We start from the raw sequence: 26,338 nt of genomic DNA, 5'->3' as shown, positions 1-26,338 counted from the left end.
ATGACAACTGGGGAGAGGGACTGGAGGAGGTGTGAGGGGAGAGGGTCGCTAGCGCAGGTGGTGAAGTCAACTGAGGAAAGTAATCTGGAGACTATTTCTTCTGTCACTGGTCTGAGTACAGACAGTGAGCAGGAGCTAGATGCAGTACTGATGAGACTAGGGTCGGGGCTAGTCTGGGATTGGGAGGTTATTTCCTGCCGTATGACATTGATTCTCTTTCTGAAGTAAGCAGCCAGCTCTTCAGCACTGTGATCCATCACTGGGGGCTGCAATTTAGGGCTGAGAAGTGAGTGGAAAGTGTCAAAATGTCATTTGGGGCTGTGAGATAGTGAGATAGGAGATGATGGAAGTGAAGTAAGTTTGTTTTGCATGGTGGAGGGCTAGGTTGTAGGTTCTGAACATGAGTTTGAAGTGGAGAAAATCTGCATGATGAAGCACGTTTAACACGTGAGCCAGGGTTGTCGAGGTCTGTGTCGGACGGCTTGAGTCACAGGTGGTGCAGCTTCATCCAGGGCCTGTTTGAGGGTGGTGTAGTAATATGCAGCAGCCATGTTGGGGCAGGAGAGGAGAAAGATAGGGGACAGAGAGGACTAAAGGGTCTCAGCAAAGTTTTGGGTGTGAACGGCCTGAAGGTTCCTAAATACCATTTTGAAGGGTGCAGTTTTTAAAATGAAGTGATTCATGGGATAATCTAAAATATACGCCCTGAAAAGCTTTGTTGGAACTGAATTGGTCCTTAAAAAACAGTTTTTGAAATTTGCTAGTAAATGTGAAAAATTACTGCTAAACGTCTATACTTTGTTGAGTCCTAAAAAAATGAAATAACACTTAAAAAATAAAAGTAGGCTTATAGGAAATGTTATTTATTAACTATTTTGTGGTGTTTGACAAAAGAGCCAAAATAGCCCATGGGATTAAAGAGTTAAAGGGATTGTCCCGCGCTTAAAGAGAAATTTTTTTTTTTGCCCAGGCCCCCAGTACCTGTAAAGGAATACTGCTGTTAGGTGTTATTAAAAAAAAAAATTCCCTTACCTGAATCCCCGTTCAGCAACTTTAAAAAATCTTCTTTCCAAGATGGCTGCCGCTGGTCTTCTCCCATGGTGCACCGCGGGTCTTCTCCCATGGTGCACTGTGGATGTTCTTCTGCTGTCTGAGCTCCACTGCCGATTCCAGCCACCTCATTGGCTGATCGGCACCACGTGACGGGGCGGAGCTATGCGATGACGCTGAGAAGGGGGAGGAGCCAGGACGCAGCTCGTGAGCCCGGACCATCCAGAAGAGGATTCCTCTCTGCGCAAGCGCGACTGTTCCAGCGACCAGAGAAGAAGTTTGGTCGTCGCCATGGAGACGGGGACGCCAGCACCAGGACGGGGTAAGTGTATAACTTCTGTATGGCCAATATTTAATGCACGATGTATATTACAAAGTGCATTAATATGGCCATAGAGAAGTGCATAACTGCACTTGCTTCTGCGTGACAACCCCTTTAAATGTGCAAGTTCACCTTTTCATCATCTTTTCAGTTAGCCACTAAAATGTATCAACAACTGAGGAATCTCACTTTTTTTTTCTTTCTGTGAACAAAAAACTTTAAATAATTGGAATACGCAATCCAAAGTGAATATAAACAGGCTAGGTGACTGTTCATAAGTAGAACAGAAATGGTGCCACCACAGCTTGTGCAGGAGCCAGAACAATTTTGAATTCACTAATTTGATACAAAACCTAGCAATTGTGAAAGGCAGAAACTTACCAGTAATGGAAGCCAGCAGACACTAGCAATTATCATGATCCCAAGCAGCTGCACCATCATTTCTACTTCACTGTCTCGGCGTCTTTGGACAGACTCACGGTCATGATAAACCCTGCAAAGGGTCACAACGCTGACTGTATTCAAAATGAAAGAGAGGCAGACAGCAAATATGCCGGTCAAGGAAAAGATTAATCCAAAGGCTTTGTTCCTTGGGTCCTGCAGCAAAGTTAAAAAACACCAGGACTTTGGGTATTGTAAGGTGTAACGTCCAATGCCCATTATAGGAAATAAAGCTAAAAAGAAAGCAAAAAACCACACCATAACCACAATACAGTATGCTCTCTTTTTTGAAATATTGGCAGAATGTGAAAATGGTTTAGTAATTCCAAAAAATCTTTCAGCAGCCATAGATGCACCAAGCAAAAGGGGGCACTGTCCATAAAAAATCATTGATAGTCCCAAAAAGTTACAGAGATAACAGTTTTGATCTAGAATCTGCCAGTCAAACTGAGTAATATGATAAGACACCACAATAATACCAGTCACTAATAGACCCATAAAATCTGTGACTACCAACCCCCCAAGAAAAATTAAAAAAGAAGACCTTGAACGACTTCGCGTTTTCTTGGATGCGTTGACCAAGACACAAAAAGCAAATAGGTTGGAGCAAAGACCAATTAGGGAGAAAATTGTGGAGAACCACAAAGAGGTAATAGGTTTTTGCCCACCCACAGAAGTAGTCATATTAATATATCGGAAGCAGGAAGCTACAGGTGATGACAGTGTTCCTTCTGTATCCATTGTGGGGCATAAACTTGTGTCCACTCCGTTTCCAATGCACATACTTGGCTCCTCTGACAAGATGCTTTATATATGTAGAATAGGAATTAAGATTCTATTATTCTCTGCGGAATTAATAAATCTGTCGTGCTTTCCATCTTTGTTCATTAAGGAATTCATATGCTGATGAAAACCTGAAAGAAAAGGCACAGATATTCATGTTTAATTGAGATTGAAAAATGGACAATTAAACTATTAAACAAAGTGTGATGTGTGATTGTTCTCAGTGAGAGAAACCAAGTAATCTTGTAGATATGATACTGAGAACAATCACAATTTGCTCTACTGGCTAACACAGTACTAAACTTTTTTAGTTTTCCAAAGTGTGATGTCACATGCAATGTTTTGTGGAAAAAAGACACTGTATTTTTCGAGTCAGTCTTTTGAGTTTTGACTTTTAAAAAAAGTGGATCCCACAAGAAGGGGAAGTATACGTTCTTCTCGGAGTGGAAACAAAATGTCCCCAATCAGAAATAATGCTCATTTTGCCTCCATTCAACAATAATGCCCCCTTTTTGCCCCGATCAGTAATAATGCCTCTGATGCACCTAGCTAGTAATAGTGCCCTTTATGGCCCACAGCCAGTAATCATGCCAGGTCAGTTTTTTTTAAATAAATATACTTAGTACTCTTAAAGAACTACTCTTGGGTAGGCCCAACTGCTGTGCCTGAGCCTGCAGCCTGCACCAAGTTCAGCAGCACAGACACTTTGATCACCACTGAATACTGAATAAAAACTGCAGGGGCATTTTTCAAAAACACTCTATGTGTGAAATCACCCTAAATGTGCTTTGGTGCAGAAAATTTTACGGGATGATTATGCAGGTTCTACATCTACACCATGTCTATTTATGCTGTGAATGATGCTGCAGTATTCTGGCCCTGAAATGCAAGGGTTAAAATCCGCAGCTATTCCGCAATTAAAAACACAGCCAAATCCAAACCATTTACGTCTTTATTTAGAAGATTTAGCCAACACAGATTTTTAGCAAAATTGCTGTGCGTATTCCGTTGCGGAGTGCCCCCAGCGATTCCGCCCTGTGAGAAGGTGATGTACTCTTCGAGGGGAAAAATCCATAACAAATCTGCAGTGAAATCTGCGGTGTTACATGCGGACGTGCAGTGGATTCCATGGAATAAACCCAATGATATTGAAAACCTGCAGCGAAAATTGTCAGTATTAAGTAATTTGTTAAGGATTTGGGTCCATTTATGCTGTAAGTGGGTATGGTATAATAAAACCTCATCCGTTATGATGCTACTATAAATGCTGCATTGCAATTCTGCTGCAGAAAATCAGCAGCGATTATATCCCATTTGAGCATACATTTAAAAGTATACATTTTTGTATATAAAATATAGACATTTATATGTATTTTTTTGTCAAGATCAAAATTTGCTTTCTCAAAAAGTATTTATTAACAGGCAATAAACCGGTTTTGCATAATTTAGCCTATGCAGTCAATCAGGACTGAATAGAACTCTGGCAGTGCTTAAATTGTATGTCATATGTATAATATATGTATGTATTATATCATAAATATTATATTATGTTGTATAAACTGTATGCATCCTAAAAAATTACCTCTATTTAAATTAAGTTCAATCCTAGTAATTTACATAATAACCACTGAGCTGACTCTTAAGGACAGCGATCCGGCATGAACAATTGCCCGATCATTTGTTTGCCTGATCATCAGCCCTATATAGATAACACAGTATCACAGCATTGACCACAGGTGACGGAAACAGCTCACCTCCCTCCCGTCCAGCGCAGGCACCTCTAAACAGAGCAATAATACACACTCCCACAGCAGTAAGGCCCAAAAGGGAGGACCAAGGCCAAGAGATGCAGTGGAAGAAATTGACTCAACAACACATTTTGATGCCAGGGTGGCACCTTCCTCAGGTCAGTTACAATACAGCTACTCTAGATTCAGAGAGCCACATCTTCTGATCACTCACAGTGACCAAGTGGGGAACACAAACAATAAGAGCAAACAAACTGATACACTATGGGTGCTTTCAGACGGAGCAATCATCATTCAAAAAATCCACAAAGAAGAATGGACAGGTGTCACTCAATGGTATCAAATTCCAAAGCAGAACTGTATTCCATATTAATAGTGCAGGAGTAAAAATGAGGACGCGGTGCACACAGAAAGGCAACAAGGGCTTAGCGTCACATGACACTCTCTTAGGGCTCCTTCCCATGGACGGATTTCCGCCGCGTAATACGCTGCGAAAATCCACCGCGTTGCCCGCAGCTATTAGGTTGTATTGAACCTAATAGCTCAATGCTCACGGTGCGAAATTCCATCGCGGAATTCCGCACCGTGAAATCACCTGACCGCACCATGCTCTATTTGCCGCAGGTGTACGCGCAAACGCCTTCCATTGCAGTCAATGGAAGCCGTCCGTCACGCTATCTTGCACTGTAGCACAGCGGAAGATAGCGTGAAACTGCTTCCCCGCCCACCGCCAGCCGCGTCACATGACGCGGCCGGTGCATCATGTGATGCTGTGGGCGTGTCATTTGATGCAGCTGGCGTGCCACATGACGCTGCGGCGCGTCACGCACTCTATTGCGCATACGTGCCGAACCGTCATGCGGGATGGAAGACGACGGATCCGCAGGTAAGTATTGGGGTCTCTGGGGGGCGCTGTGACGGGCTCCGCCGCGGTATTCCACGGCGGAGCCCGTCACGGCCGTGTGCAGCCGGCCTTAAGCCTTCACACCCCCAAGAGTACTAGTTTAAATGCACCGCCCTAGTTGTCCCTTAGCAATATATACACAATACAAACACCATATGAAACCCCCTAAAAACTTATTTCACAAGTGCATACAACTCGCTTCTCGTTCACACCACACACCCCAAAAGCATTTGCTTTGCTAATCCATTTTGCCTCACGCTGAAGTAACATTTGATGTCCGTCTCCTCCATTTTCACGACATTTTAGTTGTTCAATTGCTGTAAATCTCAACACCTTTCTATCACTCCCATGCTTCTGTTTCACCTTTTAGAGCCCATTTCAGTCACAATAGATATTAAATGTTCTGCAAACCGCTTGTATACAACGTATGGTCTTACCTGTAGAAAATAAACCGCAAGTACAAAAAACACGCAGACCACAAAGGAGGACTTACAGTTTAAAAACTGCTCCCCATAATGTGTCACATCTCCCATTTGAGTCCCTTTCGATTATGCATTCTGCCACAATGAACACAGAAACCGCACTTCAAATTACCGATCGGGGCCATTGATTCCAACCAGCTGTGAGTTTCCTCTTTATATCTTCTCCATCTAACAAGGGTATTTCTCAGAGCGAAGTTTTGTCTGAAGGAAACCACATTTTTATTTCCCACAAAAACGGAGTCTTGTCCAATTAATGCCAATCCCTAAAAATACTGGACTTCATAACTTGTGCCAAGAGACTGAATCTGTAAGTAAAGAATCCAGACTGTACTGAAGTCGTCTCTTCTCTTTCTTTTTGAACAGATGTGAGTGATCTTTTCGAGACGCTTTATCCACCCAACTTCTAGGACATCCTCTTTCTCTAAACTGCTCTTTTCACTCGCTGGAGATATTTATTGTCATTACTATTCGATCTCCTTAAATGTAAAGATTGCCGGTACGCTGCTGCCTTCTCTACACCAGTGGGACTGTAGCTGCTGTAATGCAAATATGTCTTCTTCAGAATAGGTTTCTTGTAGCCTTCTGTGCACAAACTGTCCTCAGCAACAGTCACCGGGATACTATTGTCACAAGGGGCGTAACTAGAAGCTCATGGGCCCGGGTGCAGAAGTTCAGCTTGGGCCCCCCTCCCCATGCCCTTAGGCTAGTTTTACAAGGGCGATCGCAGAATTGCAGCAATATTGCAATTTTTCCCATGGAGATGTCTGAGCGTCAGCGCTGCTTTTTTTCACAAAAACATTGCTGTCGCTTGCAGTTTTCTTGCGAGAAAGACAATAGGACTTTCTAATATTAAAAATCGCATTGCACTAAAATTGCAAGTTCGTGCGATACGATAAAGCGAAGGCTCCATAGGGAAACCTAGGTGAAAAAAAAAAGAGCAGAACGGACAAAGATAGGGCAGGCAGCGACTTTTTTTCACGCAACATCACATCAGTGAAAACATCGAAAATGTGAAACAAACCATTGAAAAGGCTCGGCTTCATAATTCTGCGTTATCACCCGTGTGAGACTGGTCTTAGGGTCTGTGCCCAAGTAGTGGAACACAGCTCTTGTTTCAATCGGACGATCCGCACAAAATTTTACATCAAAACCACAAATGAAAATTGGAAGGGTGAAATCTGCTGCGGATACACATAAAAACCTGCGCCAAAGTCTTCACCAATGGCGCAGATTTTTACATCTTTTTCTGATGTGGTTTTGATGCAGAACTTGGTGTGAATTGTCTGCTGCGGACAATCTGCGCCATTTTACGTACTTGGGAACATATCCTTAGGCCACTCTCACACACAACACTTTTTACAGCGTTTACCGCGGCGTTTCAAACGCTACAGTAAACGCTGTACAACGCCTTCATTGATTTCAATGAAACTTGGCAGACTAACGTTCGGATGAGGCGTTTCTAGCACCGCGATTTTCAAAAAGATGTCTGCTCTATTTTCATGTTTTTAACACTTTTTACCACATCTCATCGCCCCTTATAATGATGGGGTGCGTAAAAATCGCAGTGTGGAGCTGTATAATGTGTTCTTAAACAACACTCAAAATCACGGCTTTTTTAATGCGGCGTTTTACTGATGGTGTGTGTGACCGTGGCTCTAGGCCACTCTCACACGGGCGCTCGGCAAAACTCTGCGATTTTGATTGCGGTGCGTTGCTGCGATTTTATTTTCGTTTTTGGTCCACACTGGGTTTTAGCGCACAACATCACAATATGCCAACCTTTTCATGGCAAAACTGGAGGGTGACTTTCTGGCCTCCTGCTCCAGCAAACTATTGGCCTACTTCTGCTACATTGATGACATCATAATTATTTGGACCAACACCGAACAAGAAATAATAAAATTAAGCTACTCATATACTGAAATCAACTGTATGGACACCACCATAAAAATTTCAAACAACTCTATACAGACATCCCTGGATTAAAAAAATCAATTGATCAACCCACATACCTCAGATGGGATAGTTTCAATTCCAAACACTTCAAAAAGTCCATCATCTACAGCCAGGCAATTAGATATAACCAGATCTGCTCCAACCCAACTGACAGAGAGGAACATCTATACCATCTTAAAAGGACATTTTTAAATCAGGGCTCCATCCCACTTCAATTGATGACCAAATCACCAGAGCCGCCAGGATACCCAGAAATCAACTACTCCAATACTCAGAGAAGGAAGAAAATGGTTATGTTCTTCTAGTAATGGGCTGTTGCACCATATACTTCTATTGAGTGCTGCGTTGTTATATGTTTGTTATGTACTTCTAGTAGTGACCTACAACTCACAGCTAGAGGTACTAAGGAAAACCGCAAAGAAACTCCATCATACCCTATACAAGGATGACTGTCTGAACACCATATTCCCGGACCATCTCCTTCTGTGTTACAATCAACCTCCAAATTTGAGAAAGTTTTTAATCAGGAGTGCATTACTCTCCCATACATAAAAAGGACAGAATTACCTGCGGTTTAGAACATTTCTAGTCACAGACACGACATAGAACACATGAAAGTCACAATATTAAAAGGCAATTTCAAGTCCCAATGTCAGGCAAGTACAAACCTATAACAACTTTTAAAACTTTCAACAGAGGCCTAAATTCTTTAGGAGAATTCATGCAGACTGGGAAGTATGAGAAATCTATAGCAGGGATAACACTCAGGCCTGGTGACCCCTGACAATAATCAAGAAACAATAAAACCTTTACATCTTTATCAGTGGAATATTTAAGTATTTATTGTGCCTCTACTCATCCTATTCCAGTAAACTTTTAATCACATTGTGTCCCTGCCTTGTCATAAGTATATATATATATATATCTATATATATAAAGACGAAAACCCTCACTGACTCACTGACTGACTCACTGACTGACTGACTGACTGACTCGCCAAAAGTTCTCCAACTTCCCGATGTCGTAGAAACATGAAATTTGGCGCAAGCATAGATTATCTCCAAAATAGGAAAAGAAATTGGGTCCCAACTCGATTATTCAATTCTAGCGCAAAAGAATTGGCGTCGAAATTTAACGTACATAATCTAAATCTCTCAGTTCCCAATGTCATAAAAACTTCAAATTTGGCACGAGCATTGAGTATGTCATAAATAGGAAAAGCTAATGGGTCCCAACATGATTATTCAATTCTATGCGCAAAAGAATTAGCGTCCAAATTTTACGTACGGAATCTAATTTTCTCACTTTCCGGTGTCATAGAAACGTGAAATTTGGCACGAGCATTGATTATGTCATAAATAAGAAAAGCTAATGGGTCCCAACTCGATTATTCAATTCTATGCGCAAAAGAATTAGCGTCCAAATTTTACGTACATAATCTAAATCTCTCACTTCCCAATGTCATAGAAACATGAAATTTGGCACAAGCATTGATTGTGGAATAAATATGAAAAGTTAGTGGGTTCCAAATCGATTATTCAATTCTAAGCGCAAAAGAATTAGTGTCCAAATTTTATGTATGTAATCTAATTCTCTCACTTCCTGATGTCATTTTATATAAAGGAAGCGTCGCATGGTTACCTCCACGTGGTGTTTTCTGGGTAACGCAGAGAACTATGCAAAATGGTGAACATATCTTTTTCCTCAGTATCTCTAAAGTAACCACGACTTCATAAGATTTTCCATGTGAACACCACATAAACACCAGTACCAAATTAACTCGGGCGAAGCCGGGTATATCAGCTAGTCTATATATATAAAGCTGAAAGCCCTCACTGACTCACTGACTGACTCACTGACTGACTCGCCAAAAGTTCTCCAACTTCCCGATATCGTAGAAACATGAATTTTGGCACGAGCATAGATTATCTCCAAAATAGGAAAAGTAATTGGGTCCCAACTCGATTATTCAATTCTAGCGCAAAAGAATTGGCGTCGAAATTTTACGTACATAATCTAAATCTCTCACTTCCCAATGCCTTAGAAAGTTAAAATTTGGCACGGGCATTGATTATGTCATAAATAGGAAAAGTTAATGGGTCCCAATGCGATTATTCAATTCTATGCGCAAAAGAACTGGTGTCCAAATTTTACGTACGGAATGTATTTTTCTCACTTTCCGGTGTCATAGAAACAGGAAATTTGGCACGAGCATTGATTATGTCATAAATAGGAAAAGTTCATAGGTCCCAACTCGATTATTCAATTCTATGCGCAAAAGAATTGGCGTCAAAATTTTACGTGCGGAATCTAATTTTTTCACTTTCCGGTGTCATAGAAACAGGAAATTTGGCACGAGCATTGATTATGACATAAATAGGAAAAGCTAATGGGTCCCAACTCAATTATTCAATTCTATGCGCAAAAGAATTGGCGTCCAAATTTTACGTACGGAATGTAATTTTTTCACTTTCCGGTGTCATAGAAACGGGAAATTTGGCACGAGCATTGATTATGTCATACATAGGAAAAGCTAATGGGTCCCAACTCGATTATTCAATTCTATGCGCAAAAGAATTGGCGTCAAAATTTTACGTGCGGAATGTAATTTTTTCCCTTTCCTGTGTCATAGAAACGGGAAATTTGGCACGAGCATTGATTATGTCATAAATAGGAAAAGCTAATGGGTCCCAACTCAATTATTCAATTCTATGCGCAAAAGAATTAGCGTCCAAATTTTACGTGCGGAATGTAATTTTTTCACTTTCCGGTGTCATAGAAACGTGAAATTTGGCACGAGCATTGATTATGTCATAAATAGGAAAAGCTAATGGGTCCCAACTTAATTATTCAATTCTAGCGCAAAAGAATTGGCGTCGAAAGTTTACGTGAGGAACGTAATTTTTTCACTTTCCGGTGTCATAGAAACGTGAAATTTGGCACAAGCATTGATTATGTCATAAATAGGAAACGCTAATGGGTCCCAACTCGATTATTCAATTCTAAGCGCAAAAGAATTAGTGTCCAAATTTTACGTATGTAATCTAATTCTCTCACTTCCTGATGTCATTTTATATACGCTGTGAATGGGAAGCGTCAGAGAACCCCTGGCGACGAGTGATAGTTGCCAGGGGGAGGGACTGACTGTGGAGATTACGGCGCCGACGGCGCTGCGTGGTGACGTCGCGCGAGCGACGCGACGGTGCGGCTGTAACATCTGACGTCAGGACGCTGAGAGTGGGAAGCGTCGGAGAGTCCCTGGCAACAAGTGACAGTTGCTAGGGGGAGGGACAGATAGAGCAGAAGATTAGGACTACGACGCTGCGTGGTGACGTCGCGCTAGTGACGCGCTAACATAGACGTCATCACGCTTATGGTGAGGGCCAGCGGTGATTACCGGACGGCGGTTTGACGCTGTACAGGGGAGGTGCCATGCAGGAGCGCACGATGATGACACAGACACCGGTCTGGGTCCTCCACATTAAACTGAAGAGTGGATTCAGCTGCTCGGTCTATGAAGGCTTCAATCAGCTCACAGGTAACAAACTGTTAAGCTTGTTCACAATGTTTTAGACATTTTAATTGGGTGTTGATATTGGTGATGGGATATTTAATGGCTGCAGAGGTATCCATTTTTTATGCATTGGCTTGACAAAGGCTGTCAGGAGTACAGCCGAAATGTTGCTGTTATTTTATGCGGGACGAAATAAAGGTGAAGTTTTAACTCATCAGTTCATTCATCTCTTTGAAAAACCCCTGATGCTGCTGAAACACTGCTTGGTGATTTATATAAAAGAAATGTCGCATGGTTACCTTCACGTGGTGTTTCCTGGGTAACGCAGAGAACTATGCAAAATGGTGAACATATTTTTTTTCCTCAGTATCTCTAAAGTAACCACGACTTCATAAGCTTTTCCGTGTGAACACCAGATAAACACCAGTACCAAATTAACTCGGGCGAAGCCGGGTATATCAGCTAGTATATATATATATATATATATACACACACACACACACGCCTCTTTGGATCTATTTCATTATGCCTGAGGGAGGACCCTGAGAGATTTGAAAGCTCTCAATAACATCATGTGTTTTTGTAAACTTGTTTTTTCTTGCTGAGAAGAATCACATTTTAATATGTACTGTAGATGCTTATGTCTAAATTGTTGTTGGCTGTCTAATAAAATACTTTTGAACATAGACAAACTGGAGCAAGGACCAAGTTCAGAGAAGAGTTACCAAGATGGTGAGCATTCTGCAAATCAAGTCCTATGAGGAACGGGTAAAGGATCTGGGAATGTTTAGCTTTAGAGATGAGTGAACGTACTCGTTTAGGGCGTTTTTGTACTCGAGCACCGCTTTTTCCGAGTAACCGACTACTCGGGCGAAAAGATTTGGGGGGCGCCAGGGGTGAGCGGGGGGTTGCAGAGGGTAGTGGGGGGGGGGAGAGAGCTCCCCCCTGTTCCCCACTGCTACCCCCGCTCCACCACGCCGCCCCCCCCCCGAATCTTTTCGTCCGAGTAGTCAGTTACTCGGAAAAAGCGGTTCTCAAGTGCAAAAACACCCTAAACGAGTAAGTTCGCTCATCTCTATTTAGCTTGCAAAAAGGAAGGCTGAGAGGAGACTTAATAGCTGTCTACAAATATCTGAAGGGCTGTCACAGTGCAGAGGGATCAGCCCTGTTCGCATTTGTACAAGGAAAGACTAGAAGCAATAGTATGAAACTGAAAGGGAGAAGACACAGATTAGATATTTGAAAAAACTTTCTGACAGTGAGGGTGATCAATGAGGGGAACAGGTTACCAAGGGAGGAGGTGAGTTCTCCTTCAATGGAAGTGTTCAAACAAAGGCTGGACAAATATCTGTCTGGGATGATTTAGTGAATCCAGCACTGAGCAGGGGGTTGGACCCGATGACCCTGGAGGTCCCTTCCAACTCTACCATTCTATGATTCTATGGTTACATAATCTAACAGGGTGGGAAGAAGATACCTAAGATAGTCTAAGGAATGGTACTAAATGCATAATATTTGGAGGCTCCTTCTCTTCATCTCGGACAGAGCTCTAGTCAATAGAGAGAGAAAAATGAATCTAGCAAAAAATATACTGTTATATATTATCGTATAAAACGTGTTGGCCTCTGTTCATTAACAAGACATGACATGTGCTCATGTAAACGAAGGAACGCGTACAATAAAGGAATATCAGACATTCATATTGCTGCTTTATTTCAAATAAAAGTAGGATAAAATTACAATAATGTGCTGCATTTCTAAAGACGTATTTATTTTTGTCTCCTAGACTAGGACAACACTGTACTTGGGTAATTTCGAAGGGTTTACTCACCTTTTCTTGCAGCTATGGATTGGTTTCAGGGTCAGTCTTTAAAGTACTTTGTCTTATTGAATAACTGAATAAAGAATAAAAATGCTTTTGCCTAAAATCACTTAAAGGAAGGAACAGACTAATTACTTCTTCCTGACAGTTTTATTTCTGTAGTAGCATTAATTAGTTTCTATTAAGTAGTTTGTAATTGATATGTAAGCAGGATTGGATTTCTTGCCTGTTAATGTCTTTTTAGAGTCCTTCTATCCTTCGCTTTCTCAAAAACAATAAGTTAGGAATACGTTTTATCAAGTTCCTGCATGTGTTCATTCTCCAAGTCATGTCTATCCTAATGGAGTCATTAAGCACAATTTTACTTTATATCAGTCAGGAAAACCATGTTGACAATCAGAAGCTAATACGTTCCTGGGTAATTGTTTCGAAACGATTAGACAGTCTACAAGACAAATTTCATTAAGCTTAGAAGACTCTTTTTAAATTAGACAATCTTGTTTGTCAGACTTCTAATGGCAAACAAAACTTTTTATTAAATGTAAAGTACAGTATGGAGGTCTATTCATAGTAGTTTCATAGCTCTTGTGTACAACCGGCAGCCATGCCACATCTGATTTTAAGTAGATACCAATGACAAGTGACTTATAACAAGGTGCATCAGGTTTCTCTAACATTCTAACATTCTACATATTTTTGAGCTTCCCAAAGGAGTGGGGACTAAAGGCTTATGCAAAATTCTAGTTTTCATCAGGATCAGATGGCATCTCTGCAGGGCGATTCTTGAGATGGAAGTAAAACTACTCTGAATTTGGAGATTTTAAAGTGGCCCTCCGGTCAAAGATGGCAGCATGACTTCTCTGACTACCTTTATGATTCTATGACCCACTGAATTCCATGTTGTGTGATCATGTGATGATGTGTCACATGATCACCCTACCTGGAACTCAGCAGGTGAGCTTTTGGGCGCTAACTTAAGAGGTCAGGAGCGGAAAGTGCGACACAGGTGAGTATAACTTTTTTTTTTTACATTTCACAAAAAAACTAAATAAATTCCTCTCTAGACCCCAGAACCCGACTGGCACAACGGGAATTCTCAACAACAGAAAGGAGGGGGATATGCTGTAAACTGTGCCGACAGAAATGTATTTTAGTTAGACATTTTCCTACAACTTGATTTGAGCCGCATTGGCTTTAATTCAAAATTTTTTTCTGGATATATTTTTTCATATAGGCTCCTTAAAACATGTACTTTTTGGTTTATGATTTTGTTCATATTTGTTTTCTTATTTGTGTATAAGTAACAGAACGACCTGGCTTTGCATGAGTTTATTTCATGTAACTGTTTGTGTGGCTAAAGACATCATTTGCTACTGATACGAAGCCAACATAATAAACATAACAAAGTACAGTCTGTTCACAGCGACTACAGAGAAATGACTGGGCTGTTGCGCAGAAATTTTACATCTCACCAGTGGCGTCCCAAGCAGATTTAATTAAAGGGGACAACCCCCTTTCAGTAGAATCCCCAGTATTAAAATAATAATGTGAGCTATACTTGGCCTTCTGTGGCCACCGGGATGCAGTGCTGCAGCATTGCTGGGGTCACCGTGATTGCTGTGACAGATGATGTCAAAGAAAATCAGTGAACCACCACAGCCAATGAGAGGAGTTGGTGTAGATCAGGCAGCTAGCAGCATGCCAGAGAGGCTAGTCCTGAACTGGCACACCCCAACACATTTGCAAAGTTGGCAGATGGAGGGGGATGTCATTACAGTTTCAGCACTGCTGTAGCACGATATGCCCTCTGACCACCATGTGGATCTCTGCTCTAGTAAGAAGGGGAAGGGGAGCATAGGGCAGGCTAGACAGGTCCAGGTAGTGGGGGGGCACACAGGGCAATCTGCCAGAAAGACCAGGATCATCGAGCAGTGTGTTGTCTTTCTGGCACTTGAGTTCGATACATCGCAGATCGGGTTGACAGATTACTGGGAGGGCTGGTGAGGATCCGGCGGTCATGGTACATGTTGTCATTAATGACAAAGTTAGAGGTAGGTGGAAGGTCCATAAAAATGATTTCAGGGAACTAGGATCCAAGCTTAGGGCGAAGACCTCCAAAGTAGTATTTTCTGAAATACTACCTGCACCACTGCCACACCAGAAAGGGAGCAGGAGATTAGGGAGGTAAACAAGTGGCTCCAGAGTTGTTGCAGGATTTCTGGAAAACTGGGCTGACTTTGCTGTTGGCTACAGGTTCTACCGTAGGGATGGGTTGCATCTCAAAGGGGACGGTGCAACTTTTCTGGGGGAGACGATGGCTAGAAGATTGGAGGAGTATTTAAACTAGGGACTGGTGGGGAGGGCATCAAGAGAGATTGAGGGGAAGACAGTGTAGACAGTTATCTGTGACTTAGTAATGACAATTGTGGTGGAGTGGTGGGAGGGTTGAGTACAGTTTGTTTTTGCCAAACAGAAAAAAGGGATACACATAAAATGAAAAAAATAACAATTTTTTTTTAACTGTATGGTGACTAATGCTAGAAGTCTATCCAGAATAAAGAAAGAATGGCAGCATAGATAGGTGCAATATTATAAGGAAGATTTATTCTCCCATACCAGAAAAAATCAGCAGCTACTATATCATATTGGATATAAGTATTATTTCTTTAACATAGGATAGGGGTGCCCTTCATTCAATACAAATGTATAGCCTGGTTTAGACACAAAGATTATCGTTCAAAAAATATTTTGAGCGATAATTGTTATGTACTTTTTACAGTGCAAGGTCATCACTCAAATGTTGAGCGATCACCTTGCACTCCGAGCGGAGAATGCAGAAGAACACTTGTCTTCTGCATCCAGCTGTTCTCTGCTCGGAGCGCCCGGCTATTGTGTAGCCAAGCGCTCCGAGTGGGGTATGAAGAACGCAGCTGGACCACTGTGTTCTTCAAACCCCGCCTGAGTCCTTGGTACTTATCGTGAGAATTGCTCTCACGCAGGTGCATTTCCAGGGTGGCACATGTGCATTGGATTCACTAGACGCCACTGCACACTAGATAGCAGGGGATCAATCAGCCTTGGTAAACATGTTTTAGAATATATGTATGTATTGTATATATGGATGTAATGTATATTTTAAAGTATAAACACCTGATTCACATGGTTGATGGGGGATGAGATTGGGTGTAACACAGAATTTGATTGGTGATGTAATCAAGACTTGATAATATATACTGCACTCTGTTTAGTGATCAGTTAGCTTGATAAAAACCATTATGTCGAAATGTAGCTGCTGATTTTTTCTGGTATGGGAAAATACATCTGCACTATATTTTTGCACCTATCTATGCTGTCATTCTTTCTTTATTCTGGATTGATTTCATGAACACGGTTCTTGTTCTTCTGTGGCTGTTGCATTTCTTGTCCTGCCTGGATTTGGATAAGAGAGTGTGCTGCTGGTGTCCATCTTTTTGTAATACTACTGTAAAAATGTCTGAGGAAAACGATGACATAGTGGAGATAACTGAGACCTGGTTGGATAAAAGCTGTGACTGGACATTTTCTTACAGAATGACTGTTTGCTCCGAAGGGATTTAAAAATAAAAACAGGAAGGGGGAAGGGTTTGTCTTTATATAAAAACCTGTTTAAAGCCTACATTACCGAAAGATATATGGGAGGGAGATGAACATGTGGAATCTCTATAGGTAGAAATGCATGGAGGAAAAAACAACAATAACTTCCTCATAGGGGTTTTCTATAGACCACCAAATATAACAGGACCTAATGAAAATCTGTTATTGAAACAATTGGATAAAGCAGCAAATCACAATGAGGTAATTATTATGGGGGACTGTTGTTGTTGTTTGCTGTTTGGTCGTTCATAACCCTTGTCTTGTTGGAGGAGGGGGACTACAAAAATACTAAACTTTAGGAAGGTAAAGTTCAATCAGCTCAGAGATTCTCTTAACTTTATTGACAGGACAATGTCCTCAGAAATAAGTGTACAGACAAAGGGATATTGCAATAAATGGATAGTACTATTGTTGAGGGTACTGAGGCATTTATTTTTGAGGTTACAGAGGAGACAATGCAACTTTGTGGGGCTATATAGGGCACAATATTAATTTCTGGGGCTATTACTACTATGGGGGAATTGCAAGTGGCATTTTGTGCAGAAGGGATATTGAGCTATTTACATTGCTCTTGTTTGTTTTATTGCAAACAGCTGAAAGTTTGCAAATTTGGCAACTAAACCTAAATTTCAAAAGGGGTTGAATAGTTTTGATTGCAACTGAATACTACAATTGAGCTGCTGTATTTAAGGGCTCACACAGGTGTATGAGAGCTGCATATTTATGTCCCTGTACTGCAGTTTAATGTAAGTAGAATTAATACATAACGTAGTCAAAGCATACCAGATATCGCCACTAGAGGTTAATGTGTTAATGCCTCTCCTAATTTAGTTGTACCTGAGTAGGTTCTGTAAAAGAAGTATGTGTGCCACTCAGAAGTGCCATTAAGCCAGCATTGAGGAGCAGTTTAAGTGAAGGCTAGGACAGATGTGAAACACAGAGTGCTACGGCAGACAACCAGAAAGAACCCTGTTGGTGTTATCTAAATGTGGACTATTGCATGTATTGTCCAGTGGCGAAACGGCCAGTCAAACTTCACAGAAGTGTTCTCAAATCTACTAAGTCAAGTGGACCAAAATGGAATAATGCTGTTACTAGGAAGGACCAACTTCGATGGCAAGAGGCTGTTGCCAGTGAGGGGATAGACGTTTGCCAGAGGTGCAAACAGAAACTGAACGACTGAGCGTTAACATGGGACGATTATCGCTCAGATTCCCGTGGGAGCACGCTAATTTGAAGGATGATTGTCCCATGCTAAAGGGCCCTAGGCTAGAGGCTCCTATGTAGAACATAGGTGAAACCCGGAGTACCCAGGAAAGAAAAACTCTGTACTCCCGGAGAGTACAATGCACTGTACTTATGTGAATGCAATTGTGTTGAACCATGGCATTGGAGAGGGCCGAGACCATGTATAGTTAGCCATCAGACTACCGGGATTTGGTTGCTTTTTGTGTAATGGTTTAATGTGCACTTGGAGTGCTGTGAACCCTTCCTATCTCACAATAATACTGGCAGCTGCCAGACATTTAAAGAAGTCACGTTGGCAAATGAAATTACTGAGTGAAGAAGATGGCGATCCTGTATAGTGGCTAATCCACTAGTGTTACAATACATAAAGAATTGGTTATTTGTATTGTTTAACTCTTCTATTCAGTATGTCATGAAAATAGATGATAAGGTGGACTAAAGCCCCGGGGTCTGTGCGTGTGACAGATGATAGCAAGAGGTAGCCGATAGTAGGAAGCTGTCATGGGGGGCCACGGTGTGCAACCCCCAGTCAAGCGATTGACGATATCCAATGGAGTTTTAAAAAAGTTTAAAAAAGTTAGTATAATCTCTCCTCATAGATCGGATCCATGAGGAGAGATGAAACTATTCACCTCCGGCCTCCACGACATTGTGCAAACTGTTCCTGCTGTCGGCTTCTGTGCATACGCACCAGCGGCGAAATGTCGGGCACATGCACAGACGGCTAGAGGGACTGGGTAAATTAAAAATCTCCTTGCTCCCGGCTACTAATGGCAGTCTCCGGTCACGTGATCTCCAGTATGAAAGAAGATCAGAATCAAGGAGAGCGCCAAGCACCTTTTAATCGGTGATTAATGTGATAAAATGTAATCACTCACCTGGTGCCAGACATGTCACCCTAAGGTGATCATGTCAGCACCCGATGTCCAGATAGGCTTATCGCAGTTACTTTATCCAGAAATCAGCAAATCGTTAGATCATTAGAACAGCTTAATCCAGAGCTCTGGAGAGCTGCAGGTCACAAAAATACTCCGCTCCTCATAAGAGGTCGGATAATACAAATGTGCAATAAAAGCAAGAAAAAACTGTAGACCTGCGCTGCTTTACTTATCAGAGACCGTTTTAGATCAGAAAAAAATATAATCAGTCTCAAATTAGAGACAAAAGAATTTATTTATACATACAATAAAAGAGGTCAGAGCCTCATAAAATGAAAACAACACCTGATAAATCCTTGCGACGCGTTTCGGCGTATTAAACACCTTTCTCAAGTGATCTCCAGTATCCAATAGATAACGGCGATCATGTAAAGTTTTTAAAAAGTTTAGAAAGTCAGTGTTCCATCTCCCATTACGAATCGTATCTGTGAGGGCAGATGAAATAACTTATCCAAGGCCCGCGGATTTGTTCCCGGATGGGATCTTTATTCACTGATGTTCCCTGGCAAAATGGCGGACACATGCGTAGAAGCCGAGGGTTGCTCGGGAAAGTTAAAATCTCCCTGCTTGAAAGGTAGCTGAGAGCCTGGAGATTTCATGAAGGGCTGCGGTATGTGGTCCCTGGTCTGACCCATGAGGGGTGGTGAAATCAGTTACCTAAGCCCTCCAGCGATGCCCACGACAGGATCTTTATCCACAAACCTTTCCCTGGCTTCTGCGCATGTGCCTGATGGCAAAATGGCTGGGGAGGGCCCGGGAAATTTAAAATCTCCTTGTTCCTGGCTACCAAAGGTGACTGAGGGCTATGGTGAGCGGTCCCCAGTCACATGATTGCTGTTATCCAATGGTATAAAAAGGTAGCGCGCTATTAGTTAGGCTGGTTTCACATAACTGTATAGGAATTGCGGATTCCGCATGCGTTTGAGCCACGATAATACGCAGATCACTCAAATGCATTGGATTACACAATTCCACTCCCATTAGCGTGTCGGAATTACATAATCCACTCGCAGAAAACAGAATGCAGCGTGTTCTATTTTACTGCAGATATCCGCAACATATGAAACCATTGTGCACTATGGTAGCGGATAAACCCGCAGCCCATACGCAATTACATGAGCGAAGGTGCAGAAAATACAGACAAACAAAAAAAACTGTACTGCGGATCACCGCCTGTGTGAGTACGCAGTTATGCACAGTACATTATGCGGCCATATGCAGGGCCAAGGCCAGCTCACGGCTGGGATCCGCTGCGGGCCTCCACAAGCTGATTCCACATCCGGTCGTGTGAGCCCGGCGTTATTTAGATCGCTACCTGTAATACGTAATTTACAAGAAGCCCCGGGAATGCTCGCATTCCTGCAGTTACAGGAGAAGCTTGTTGTGCACCTTGTGCGTGAGACCGTCGCACCTCAGCAAGCTTACGGAGACTCACAGAGCGCCACTTTTTACACCCCATCCTCGCCGCTGAGGTCACGAAATACCCCCCCCCCCCCCCCAAAAAAAAGCATGGGAGCAGGAAGGATACCCGGTTTTATTGCCCATACTAACCAGCCTCCATAATTACCCATTTTGAGACATATCACACAGTTTACATTATTACTTTTATCTAAGATTTAGGGAATGCCAAAAATGGGGGGGGGGGATATTTTTATGGAGTCAGTGAGAAATGGGACCTGGTATTTATTCAGTTTAGTGCCTTGAAAGCTAATGGGTGTTCCCTCCATTACAGGCCTATCCATGTGTCCTATAAGTAGATCAGGACTATAATTGGGTTATTGCTGAACACAGAAGAACTAGTGCTATAAAATTTGGTGTGCGCCTCCACAGATTTTTCTGCTTGAAACAATAATAGTGACATTTCTGACAAAAAAATTACATTTTATTTATTTTTCACATGCTTTATAATAATTTTTGCAAAAAAACTATGGGGCCGGAATGCCCAGTACACACCTAGATAAATGGGCTAAGGGGTTTAGATTTCAAAATGGGGTCATTAGTGGGGGGTGTTCTATCGTTTTGGCACCTTCACGGCTCTACAAGTGAGCAATGGGGCCTGGAATTTATTCAGTTGTGCTCTGAAATCCAAAGGGTGTTCCCTCTATTATAGGCCTAGCCATGTGTCCTGTAAGCAGGTTGGAGCTATAATGGGTATGTTTCTGAACACAGAACAATTTTGGGGTAAAAGTCTTCATTTATATGTGTGCTGAACAAAAAAAAATGTTGATAAAATGGCACAATTGCCATTTTTTTCGCCTTCTGCTTTGCTTAGATTAATTCAAAAATACGCAGTACACCCCAATATGAATTGTTTAAGGGGTCTAGTTTTCAAAATGGGGTCATTTGGGGGGGTTCTCTATCGTTTTGGCTGCTCAGGGGCTCCACAAGTGGGCAATGGGGCCTAAAACACCATCAAGCAAAATTTTGGTTCTGTAAGCCTTTCAGTTTGGGCCCTGTTGTGCATACAGACATAATATTAGGGTCACAATGGGTATGTTTCTGAACACGAGGCAAACAGGGGGATCCATTTTGGGGTGCAAAGCCTCATTTTCACGTGCAGCACAGAGAAATAAAACTGTCTTTAAAATGACAAATCTGCAAAAATATGAACTTTTATTTTCTCTCCTCTAAATTGCATTAACTCCTGCAAAGAAATTGTGGGGTCAAAAAACTAAAGACACCCCTCAGTGAACACACTGAGGGGATTATTTTTTAAATGTGGTCATTTGTGTATCTATATAGTTCTGACACCTATGAGCCTTTGCAATCTTGATTTGGTATAGGAAAACAAAATGTTTCTCAATGTTAATAATTAATGTCAAATTTGTACGTCTCCTAAATTGTTAAAAAAAACTGAAGTTTTTCCAATGTGCTTCCAGAATAAAGTAAACAGATGAAAATATATATCTTATCAAAAATTTGTACAGCATGTTTGCACATGTTTGACATATTACAGTTGAAAATGTGAAAAACAAAATCAAAATTTTCCCAATTCTGGCGCTTTTATTAAATATCAACTAATTCTATTGGTCTATTTTTACCACCTAAATGAGGTACAATACGTAGCAAAAATGATGTCAGAGTTACTTGAATATGAAAAACCTTTACGGAGTTATTCTATGTCCAAAATTTGGCCAGGTCATGAAGACGCAAACGGGCTTGGTCAGTAAGGGTTTAAGGGAACATTTCATTCTAACGTAAATCCGTGATTATTCCACCCTTCTATATGATCCTTCCGTACATTGTAAAAGACTTGTGCTTTCTGTTATTACATATTTTCTACAAGTGTCTCCATGACTCTCATATTTCCAGGCCAGTAATTCTCAGCCATCTGCAGATTATAAGACTCCATGCAGACCTGCATAAAGCCATATGCACATTAGTGTTGAGGTTTTTGTAATGGAAACAATGGCACAGTGCCACATCTTATTTACGTATAATGGGACCCATCAGGTTGCATTGTAGTTGACAAAGTTTAGAGGGCAAGAATAGCACTGCATGCAGTACAGCCATTAGTACAATCCTTGCATTTTGTTGCCAAGCAATTACCTAGGCAGCAATCCCTTGGTAAATGTTGCTATGTAAGGAGGTAACAATACTACGCTCTCCTATACACATAGCTGCGCTACTGCCACTGTGCCAGTGCAGCCAATGGCTGGGATGTTCAGCTTCTCCCCCAGATGCAGGGACTCTTGCCAGGAATACGCTACATCCGGGGAGAGAGGTTGAAACGCACTTCGGGCATCATGTTGGAGGGCGCTGTGCAGCGCCATGTTTCTAACTGAAGATAGGAGGCTCCGCGGTGACACAGCTAGAGTGTCACTGTTATGAAGACGGACCCTCTGCTAGAGAATAGCGTGAGCTAAGCCAGCCCTCCTCCCCCGAACAGGAACAGTTTTTGGCGCAACAAACACCTGATATATAAAGCGAGGAGTTGTATCAAAGCTCCATTCCCTGAGGTAGAGAGAAGGAGCAGGAGATAGACGCAACATTGGCAGTGGCCATTGCAGCGGGCAGTCTCCTCATCCTGGGGAGCTGCCCAAAGAGACAGTGACCACAGCAAGACATGGGGGCCTGCCGCAGCATGCAGAGGGAGAGTGAGACTAATTCCTTGCATTGCCAGACACTGCAGTAGTAGTGCAATGGATTCGCCATGGACACTGACGGCAATAGAAGTGAAAGCAAGCGGCAAAAAACAGATCGCAGTAGCGTGAACAGACTACAACCACCGGTATAAAGTGAGGTACAATCCCTGGCCAGGATGAGAGTAAACGGACCCATGGGACTGTGACAAAGGTAGCAGGATCCAATTATGGCGCTGTTGTTTAGTAATGCAAGGCATTGTAAGAGTTAATTATTGAGTAGCAATGTTAACGGTGTAAGGCAGTGTGTTATGGCATTATGTAAATGTACTGTAAAGCGTTAATGATGATGCGGTGTCTATTACCCAGTAAGTGTAATGGCGCAGTAACACACAGGTCAGAGCGGTAGTACGGATTAGCGTACACGTTCTTTAAGTGGGAATGCCTCCTGTGGGGCACTTAAGGGTTGGAGCCTATGATGGGGTATTGAGCGGTCACGATGCAAGTAGTGAGATGTAAAATTATGCTGATAAAATCTGAGGAACGCCATGTGCATTTTCATGGTATTTTACTGCTCGTGGATCAGTTTCACCTTCATGTAGCCAATAGAGATGAGCGAACGTACTCGTTACGAGTACTTACGCACCCGAACACCGCCATTTTCGAGTACAGCAGTACTCGCGCGTAAAGATTCGGGGGGCGCCGTGGCGGCACGGGGGGTAGCAGTGGGGAGTGGGGGGGGAGAGGGAGAGAGAGAGGGCTCCCCCCTGTTCCCCGCTGCTCCCCCCCGCACCGCCGCGCCTCTCCCCGCCCCCCAGCGCCCCCCGAATCTTTACGCCCGAGTACTGAAGTACTCGAAAATGGCGGTACTCGGGTGCGTAAGTACTCATTACGAGTACGTTCGCTCATCTCTAGTAGCCAACGATGATCATTCCTTTGTAAAATGCCTAGGAACAATTATCGCTTGGACTGTCTGTGTGGCTCTGCGCCTGACAGGTCGTAAAAGAGCCCTTACTACTAGCAGGAAGAACTAAAGAGGAATGAGTGAGATGTATAGGATATCGAGAAATGTCATTGGATGCAACTACTGTTAGAAAAACTATCTGTCATGTCCGTGCGGCAGAAGAGCACCACGCTCAGTTTGGATGCAGGGTGACGTTAACACTGATCTCAAGTACAATACACCATGCAATGCAGGATAGTGAGCACCACACCAGGTAGATTAAAAAAAACCTGTCCCTTACCAAACGGGGAAGTGAGGAGTCCCTGCCTGCAAGCAGAGTTATTGTCCTGATAAGGACAGCCCCACTGTCTTCTTCTGGGCCCTGACTATCCCCAAAGGAAGTCCTGGAGATATGGACTGACACAACAACGCAAACAATAAAGGTAGCCAAAAAACAACAGAAAGGATATGGCAGCACTTATCTGAAATGGGAGCTTATCACCCAGGCTAGAGGCTCCATCCTACTCCAACCTCTCCTCTAGGGAACTGAATAACCAGAAAGGAGGAAAGGGTGTAGTATGAATATACAGCTCTCCACACCTGCTGATAGGAAGAGCAACTACAGAGCCACACCCCCAACCCTCTCCCAGGTTTGACTAATAGTCAGCCTGCAACTATGCAGCATACAGACAAATAGCAACAAGCAATCTCTGCACAACGTGCATTAACCCTTGTCCTGCATAACAACAGGGCGACAGGTCGGGTCCTGCATCAGAGCCACCATGCCACGACGCTGTCATTTCTTCTTAGGAAGAGCACCTAGATTGTGTGAAGAGACTTATAACGCTATCAATGCTCTTTTGGGAAATATGCAAATTGCAAGATGTGACAATACCTCTGTAATGCCACCTAGTGAAGGCCCACATTCCTGCAAGTCAATGTCAGACTTTTTAAACAAGCCTTGTAATGATGACTGGGAATTATGAGCCAAAGCCAGATTCCATACACAGACAGCGGTTTTGGGGTATTTTCCCCTCATCAGTGTGAGGTAGGTTTCTGGCTTGGCTAGTGAGAAGCCTGTGATGTGGGTCAGGAAGGGTAACATCTCTCCTGAAGGAGAGCACCTAGAAGGTGAGTGAGGAGACTTATAAGGAGATCCATGCTCCTCTGGGTAATATGAAAATAAAGATGGAAGGATACCTCTGCAGCTGAGGGGCAATCACCCTGAAACAGCTGTCTGTACATGGTCATCTTCTCCTTAGAACAGATTATTTCAATCCTAAAAGACCAGACATTACAGGGCTATATTTTAATACCTTCAGTGTACAAAAAGCCAAAAAAAACCCTAACATCTATATTTCTTTTTTTTTTTTTAAAGTATTATATTTTTGTTAACAGTGCAGGAATGGGTCCGCCATACTGTTTTGGATGTTTTGACATATAATTTGTATAATCTCGGATTACAGGGGGGGATATGGTCATGGTTTATATTGGCGTTGGGTTATTTTCTTTATTTTATATATATTTTTATTTTTTTCTGTAATTTTTTAACCTTTATTTTTGTAACTTTTTTTTTAACATCTATCTTCCCATCACATAAGACTATGGAGTGTAACTACTGCATGTAAATTATGCAACTGTTCAGTAAAGTTATTTTAATAAAGGAATGAATGAGCCGCCTCCGTCTGTCATCAGGGCGCCATCCTGAACTTGTGTTGCACCTCCACCCGCACGACAGCCACAGTGGCACTTACAAATCACACCACAGCAGCTTGATGAAAATCAAATTCAAACTCTAATGAACCTTCTCATTCATTCACACCATGACAATATTTGGCTAGTACAAACAAGCCTGAACTCACACTCCAACCTTCTTTTTTGACGATTATGAACTGGATAAGAGGACTGTGACCCAAAAACTATTATTGCTCAATTTAAAATATTAGCTAATTGCAAAATTCCAGCCTTAATATAGTTCATGCCTTCAAGATATATCCTTGCCTATGCCAAGTGTTGTACAATACACCAACAATGTTTTATTGTCACCACCATCCAGTAATCTCTAATACGGTCAAAACATAATGCATTTCTCTGAACTCAATCTTCAGTAATTTGTGCTGGAAGCAAATACAAAATGTAGCAATAGTTTTGTACAAACTTGTTGGGCTCTGGATTTCAGCCACTGCTAAACTGCTCAACGCAGTTAAAGGCCTTGATGTAGTCAATGAAGCACATGTAGATATTCTTTTGGTATTCTCAAGCTTTTTCCATGGTCCATTGCAGGTTTGCAATATGGTTGCGGGTGCTAAACTCCCTCCCTCTGCCTTTGCTGGCAGCTTCCAGCAATAGAAGCTCCCATGAGAGCTGCCAGCAAATAGAGGGGGAGGGAGTTTCGTAGAATGAGCTGCTGCTAAACTCCCTCCCCCTGCCCCTCCCTCCATCTCTCTTCACACCCCCTCCATTTTCTGCTGG

At 42.3% G+C, this 26,338-nt stretch overlaps 1 protein-coding gene across 2 annotated transcripts in view; it reads right to left on the bottom strand.

The window, feature by feature from the left end:
* Nucleotides 1-26,338, bottom strand: part of TBXA2R (thromboxane A2 receptor) — a 151,428-nt gene that overhangs the window by 28,442 nt on the left and 96,648 nt on the right. For both annotated transcript variants that reach the window (XM_066574199.1, XM_066574200.1), the window contains exon 2: nt 1,754-2,727. In XM_066574199.1, the coding sequence (XP_066430296.1) occupies nt 1,754-2,596 (843 nt within the window). In that variant the 5' untranslated portion in view covers nt 2,597-2,727. The remainder of the gene's footprint in view (nt 1-1,753; nt 2,728-26,338) is intronic.

The sequence above is a fragment of the Eleutherodactylus coqui genome, chromosome 7 (genome assembly GCF_035609145.1).
Source record: "Eleutherodactylus coqui strain aEleCoq1 chromosome 7, aEleCoq1.hap1, whole genome shotgun sequence".
Classification (NCBI taxonomy): Eukaryota; Metazoa; Chordata; class Amphibia; order Anura; family Eleutherodactylidae; genus Eleutherodactylus; species Eleutherodactylus coqui.
The sequence above is the reverse complement of the archived record's forward strand: the minus strand, read 5'-3'. Positions and strand labels throughout refer to the sequence as shown.